Source organism: Scedosporium apiospermum (genome assembly GCF_000732125.1).
Source record: "Scedosporium apiospermum strain IHEM 14462 chromosome Unknown SEQ_SAPIO_0154, whole genome shotgun sequence".
NCBI lineage: Eukaryota > Fungi > Ascomycota > Sordariomycetes > Microascales > Microascaceae > Scedosporium > Scedosporium apiospermum.
In genome coordinates, this window is record NW_015971855.1 from 1,334,217 (window position 1) to 1,341,289 (window position 7,073).

The window sequence follows — 7,073 nt, forward strand, 5'->3', positions numbered from 1 at the left end:
CTTCGTAGTGGTGTGGTGAGGTAGAAATGGTGGCGTGTGGGTGGAGAGCAGGCGACTTGAAAAAACTCGGCACATGACGAAGGTGGCGGGAGACCAAGATCGATCGACATGGAGCTGGGAAGCGAAGAGCTGCGAGGATGCAGGATGTGGTTTAAAGTCCATGGGGCTAGCGATTGGCTAGGAACTCAAGAGAGCTATAGTCTCCTCCATGTCGTCTGGGTCGATACCAGAGTAAACTTTGCGTGTACGTGGCTGTGGCTGGACCTCTTCAAGTCGTCATCACTCTATTGATCCACCAATGGATCTAATCAGCCGAGTCACCGACCTTGTCATGTCTCAATGGGTTTCTTGACATCTTCTGCTTCCTTGCCGAATTGACGATAACTTTGCGGCAACAGAACTGGGGATTGAGTTCTGTCAAAAACCGGACAATTCCTGCGTTCGGTAGGTTGGGTGTACCCGACCTCTGGAGGGAAAAAAAACTAAATTGGAATAAAAAAATTAAAATAAAATAAAATAGAAAAAGAGAGAAAAAAAAGGATGTCCTCGAATGGTCCCTGAAGGGCAGGAAATAACGCCGGGCTCGAACATGCCCACATACCCACCCGCATGCCGGATACCGATTTCCATCAACAAGAGCCCCTCCACGAAACTCATCGGCCAGCCAGGCACACGACGCGAGCCACTGTCTCCCGCTGTCTTCTCCCAATGCTCCCCGTTTCTCTATGCCCGATTCCAGATGCTCGATGCTGGAACGGACTGAATGTAAACCAACTCCCTCCGACTCTTGAGAGAAGTACCGGTCTCCCCTCCCACCTTAGGGTCCAGGCCAAAAACTAGCAAGAATAAACTTTACGAGGCGAGAAGTCCCTTTTGGAGAAAAGGTAATATGGGATAGAGACAGAAATCAATTTGCCTAGCGCTTGGTAATGTGACTAAGCGCTAATCGCCAGCTCTTTGCATCTCCCATCCGCCCATGCCTCCAGAGCAGAGATAATCCAGGATCACCCAAGCTTCTCATCATTACCCCACATTTTCACCTCCCCACCACCACCACCATTACGATTGATCTCTCCGATCCAGCATCGCCGCGACCATTACACAACATTGAATCCTCACTCAGCAATTCCCCAAGATGACGTGTCCTCCTTTGCCCAGCCACTTCTCGTTCTTGCCCAGGGAAGCGCACTGCAAGCGCACATTGGCACACCTTCCCGCCAAACCGCGTGGTCATTTTCCCCACGACGCCGCGGCCCGCTCCTTCATCCTGGCTCTACAGACCTAATCGGCACGGCATTTCAAAACACGTAGATCCCCAGTGAGAATTGCCAAGAATTTACAAGTACATCCAATTGTCCACGATCTACTTCGTAGTGCTTGTCCAAAAGGAAGTGAAAAATAAAAATAAAAAAAGAAGAAGAAAAATGAAGGCAAAATAAAAATAAAATAATGATGTCATGTCCTTGATGTCAGGGTCCAACCTTGACCTGCCACCTGCTGTCACTTTCAAGTCTCGTCCCGCCGGCCCGAGCTACCTTTTTCGAACGTAATCCCAGTCCCAGAGAAAAACACCGTGTCGCCCTAGATCGCATTCCTACGCCGCACCACCTACCCCGAGCCGCACCTCCCACCCCGAGCCGCACCATTCCCGACGCCGAACCCCCCAACCCAGAAGAGGATTCCGACGCGGAGCTCCCAAGCTCCCCCCGAACCCCTTCCCGATGCGCGGCCCCTTCCCCCGCCGACCACTTCCCAAACCTCGGACGACAACCCCCCGCGCCCGCCGGCGCCACCTCCACATCCACCACGTCCACCTCCCAACCCAATGGCCAACCTACACCCCCTACCTCCTCGCCTCGTCCCTCCAAACCACCCTCGCAGCCCCTCACCACGCCCACAAAGCCTCACCCACAACAACACCCGCCCCCAACGCGATCCTGCTCTCCTTCACCCCAACGCCAACCTACACCCTCGGCCGCCGCCAACGCTCCCTGCCCGCCTCCCAGCTCACGACCCTCTCGGCGCCTCTCTCCGTCCACGATCCCTTCCTCTCTCCTGCTAAACAACGACAGCCTTTGCTCTTCACCCCCGAAATCCACCATTCCCTCCGCGGCGGCCTAACCACCTACCACGGCCCCGGCCAACTCGTCCTCTGGCCCATCATCGACCTCCGCTCCCCCCACCACCAGCACCTCTCCGTCCGCGCATACGCCTCCCTCCTCGAAGATACAACCGCCTCCGTGCTCCGCGAACGGTTCGGCATATCCACCTTCCGCGACGAGGAAAACCCCGGAGTGTGGGTTCGCGGAAATACGCGTCAGGGACCGCCCGATCGCAAGATTGCCGCATTGGGCATCCATCTGAGGAGGCATATCACTACCCTGGGATTGGCGCTTAATATTACCGTGCCTACGAGCGGGGACGCGGGGGTTAATCCCTGGGCGCGGTTTACGCCTTGCGGGATTCCGGATCGGGATGTGACGAGCGTTGCGGCGGAGATTGGGGCTGATTTAAGTCCTGACGCGACGGAGGATGTGAGGAGGGAGCTGGATCTGGAAGTTATTGCGGGGGCGTGGTGTGCCGAGTTTAAGAGGAGGTTAGAGGCGGGAGGATGATGGCATCTCCCCAACGTCTGATAGATCGTGGATGACTTATATCTTTTCCTTCGTCTATATACGGACACCTTGTACGAATACGTGTAAATCTCAATGATAGACCTCACGGAATGGGAGACAGCCGAGTGGAGATGGAATTAAATCATAGAATAAAGCGTAATCCCTATTAATTCCCTTCAAAAATCGTGGACTGCCTTTTGTCCACTTCAACCCAGGAAAAAAACGAGAGGCATGAAAAAGAAGAACAAAGAAAACAAGAAAAGGGAAAAAGGTATCGATGTAAACTCCTCAGCGACCTCGAATGAGTGAAAAGAAGGTCGGAGGTGGTAGAAAAAAGATGTGACGATAGTGGGAGCGAAAAACGCCGGTGCTATGAATCCGTCTGTCCTGGCGTTAAAACCGAAAACCAGGTGGTATTTCCTCGTGAAGAAACGAAAAGAAAGAGCACAAACCAGCAAGAGGCCGTAATGTGATCTGATATCAAAAAAATGGCAAAAGAACAGGAAAAAAAAGAACATTCAGATAGCCGCCATCATTTACCCTTTGAAACCCCCCCCCTTTTGCGATGTCCAACATTAGAGAAAAATCCCAAGGCAACGAGGCAGGCACCAAAGTCGAGTCCAAGGCAAAAGAAGCAAGTAGGGAGTTGAAAAAAGTAAGACGTCCCCTCACATATCATTTCATGTTCTGTCTTCCCGTTAAGGAGGAAAAAAAGAAAGAAAATTGAAGAAAAGGAAGACAGAAAGAAGTAAGAAAAGAAAGGATAACGTACATCATCATCATACCCTCCGAAGCCAATCAATACATGTGGTATCCCTTTGAGACATAAAAAGCAATTCCCAGAGTTTTGCTCCCCATCCCCACGCCGGTGTTTTTTAGGAGCCCAACGATCGAGGTAAAAGGGAAAAGAAATGACGGGGTTATGCAGCTAGATATGGGCAGTAACTCCGCATGAAAAGAAAAAGGGAACGAAATAAAATGCAGAAAAAGAGTGCCTTCGGTTGCTCGGACACTACCAAATCAGCATTGTCACCAGCTTTGATCCACACCAGCAGCACCCTGCATTTTTCGCCTACAAAGGTTCCCTAGGTGGCCTAAAACCACGGGTCAATCATGCCTATGCCGCGACTTCTTAGCTCTCCCTCCACTTCCACCACTTCTCTCTAAACAGTCGTCGTCTGGAGTCCATTCTTCGGGGTGGAAGTCGGGGTTATTGTAATGTGCTTTGTTATAATGGCTGTTTTTGAACATGGCCGTGGTGAAATTCGGCTCGGGAAACGTCGAGTTTTCAAGCTTGTAGTACTCCTGGCTGAATCGTAAATGATACGTCGTTTGAGGGCTCGGAACCGACGTGTGAGGAGGCGCAAGCGAGCCGGATACGTGGGAGGGTCGCGAGGGAAGTGGCGCAGGCTCGACGGGTGGCGCGCTGGGGGGTACTGGTGCCTGCCGGGGAGGAACCGTATGTGAGGGCACGGTGGCAGTGAACGCAGCGGGCGGCGGCATCCATTGGGGCTGCGGTGGGACCGGCACGAAACTGCCGGCCATGGTCGGTGCTAACGACTGAGAATCGAGCGGCGCCATCGAGGTTGCGGCATACGAGAAACCAGGGAGTACAGCCAGCGATTCAAAGTCGACGGACGAGAAAGTGTCGAGGCGTTGGTGCGCATCGATTCCTTGATGAGTAAAGGACATGGCTCGGTTGATTTGAATGTTGATCGGGGTCCTGTAGAGGAGATCGTAATGGTCCGGGCGATAGAGGAGGTAAATCACAGAGCCAAGCGAGGGATCCTGACTCTCCACACCATCGGGGAATCGGTAGATGTTGACCTGGCTTCCCGGGCTCCGGTCAAGGTAGGCAATTTCGAGAACGAAGTTGATGGGCTTCAGGAGAACGTTGACGAGGAGGGTAATGCCCAAATGCTCAATCTCACGATCCACCCTCTCAATGACTTCGGAACAATAGCCGGTTACGCCAAGGCCCTCAGGGATAAACGGCTCGTAAGGGGCGGGATACGTTTTCAGACAGGAGCAGGCAAGGAGTCTGAGGTGGTAGATGATGGCGTTGGAGCAATCCCTGTCGTTGAACCGATCCGTCAGGATAGCCATGGCCGCGTTCGGATCCACCATGTGAGCCGCAATATCCTTGAGAAGACGTATCGTCTCCTCGACCATGTCCTCGAACAGAAACCTGTCATAGCCGACGGATATTAGCACTTGGTTGAGACTTGTTATCCTGGCGACTTCAGCCTCGACATCATTCCGATCGCCGTTCTGTATTAGGGTTTCGAAATAGCCGAATCCAATCGCTAGTAAGAGTTGTCAGTTACGTTTTGTCCACCAAGTAAGCAAGATATGAGAGAGTAAGGCCAGTATGATCTATTCGGCTCGACGGGAAGCCACGAGACAGCCAACAAATCCTCGACTCGCAACTCTGATGGGGAGTCGATCCGACGAAGAGGTGTGCCGAAGTAGCCTTAGAGAGCTACGCAGAGGGTGTATTGAAGATGTCATAGCGAAAAACTCACCTCGCCACCCACAATTGCCATCACCTTGGATGGGACGATAATGCGAATACATGTTTGGGAGCGCCTAGGTAGGGGAGAAAAAAAAAAGAAGCAAATTAGTATACTCTTTCATTGAAAGGATCAAATCAACAAGGGACCAAGTATTTACCGAAGTCTTCTCCACGTAAACAGGATCTGCTTTCGCATATTCATTGGAGATTGCTGTGCTTAAAGTCTTCTCACCAACAAGTGGTCCCTATGAAAGAGTTGTTAGTGATGGTTCACTTAATTGATGAGCTTTGAAGTGCTGAAAATTTGTGAAAACATAAGATGAGAAGTCGCGACCAAGCGCATCTGCTACCTGCAGCTAATTCTCTCGAACACCAAAGCACACAAATTGGGAATAAAAATACGAAGATTGGTATGAATGTAGCAAAGGGGAATGCATCGTGAAAAAAAGAAGAAAAGAAAAAAGACCGGGGCAGACTTACTTCTAACCGAGGATGGTATTCTCGAGCTGCAGCCTCTTGCGCGGCAAGCTCGTCCTGGAGGATTTGGTTCTGGTCCATTTTGGAAGTGGTTGAACCGAAAGGCGAGGGGACGGAATGAGATGCGGGGCTAAGGTGACCATGCGAAGACGCGACAGGAGAAACCGAGGCCGAAGTGGAAGCGTGAGGAGAGTTGGAATAGAGTAATGATTGGGGAGTAGAATGGGAGAGATGGCTATGGGCGTGAGGGTTGTGGGAGGCGCGGGCGTGCCCGTGAGGATGAGGATGAGGGTGGCCTTGAGGATGTGTGTGGTGGTGAGCGGAGAGAGGGTGGGAAAGAGGAGGTTGTTGCGAGTGGCTGCGGCCGGCGTTGGTGTTGGCGTTGACACTGGCGTTGCCGGTAGCAGAGCCCGCGTGGGAGTGTCCAGACACTGAGTCTGGAGACACGGAACCAGCACTGGCCCCCTGTAGGCTCTGCAGCGTCAGAGGGAAGGAGAAATCCGCGACTCCACCATACGAGTTGAAGTACGAAGCAGCGAACGGCGTCGGCTGCGGTTGAAACATTTCCGCTTCGATTTTCTTCTTTGTTTCTGTTTTGTTTTTGTTTTTTTTCTTCTTCTTGTGTTTCTCTTCTTTTCTCCTCTCTTTTTACCTTCCTTTCCTTTTCTTCCTTTCCTTTTTCTCTCTCCTTTGTCCGGAGGCCGGGAGGTGGTGGAATTGAAGGGAAAAAAAAGAAGAACGGATTTGGCAGGGAAGGTGCGTCAGAAAAAGGAAATATACGAGGCGGGGAAAAAGTCAACCGACACAGGACAGACGCGCTGCGCAACGGATGGCTGCAGTCGCCGGTCCAGAGACGGGAAGGAAAAAAGAAAACGAGACTCCCCTGGCGACAATCGATGTGCAAATGCGATCGGAGCACTGGCGGGAAGCTGTAGCCGAATTTACTGTCCGAGGCAAATACAGCGCGCAGAGATAGATGGTTGCAAGTGCAGACAATGAATGGCACGGAAACCGAGCTGCCCCTTCTGGCACTGGTACTGGCACCGGGTTTAGATCTGGGTTATGGACAGGGACAATGTCCGAGCGGCTGAGGATATCGATGTCGAGATGTGGGCCGGATTGCTCATTTGACTCGCCGAGACGATACCTCCTACGGCGTCCTTTATTTTCCCCTTCCACGGATTTCTCTCCCGGTCGAATTTGATGGTTTAGGACTGGATCGTCTCCGCTCTGGTAAGCTGGTAAGCGATCAACAAGATGCTGCAATCGTGCACAATTGCTATTGTCCGGAGCTTCGAAATGTCTCCACCGGTTGGCGATTCGGGCAACGGGGTCTCCTCGTGGTCGATCTGTACAGCAAGCGCGAAGGTTTCGTCGAGAGGCGTGACTTGAAGCTAGCTCGAAGAAAACGTGGCTCCTTCCGAAACTCGTGTAGGTATCGCGGTTGCGCTTTCCAAGTTGGAGTC

General features: G+C 52.2%; 1 protein-coding gene and 1 pseudogene across 1 annotated transcript; one reads left to right on the forward strand and one right to left on the reverse strand.

Annotated features, from left to right (window-relative positions):
• Positions 1-1,721: 1,721 nt before the first annotated feature.
• On the forward strand, positions 1,722-2,615 carry SAPIO_CDS10130 (annotated as a pseudogene; the record flags this gene model as incomplete).
• A 1,107-nt stretch (positions 2,616-3,722) lies between these two features.
• SAPIO_CDS10131 (uncharacterized protein) lies at positions 3,723-6,171 on the reverse strand (the record flags this gene model as incomplete). Its single annotated transcript, XM_016783776.1, has 4 exons — positions 3,723-4,921; positions 5,141-5,204; positions 5,289-5,375; positions 5,611-6,171. The coding sequence occupies 4 exons, from the start codon at positions 6,169-6,171 to the stop codon at positions 3,723-3,725; spliced, it is 1,911 nt and encodes a 636-aa protein (XP_016639214.1).
• Positions 6,172-7,073: the final 902 nt, after the last annotated feature.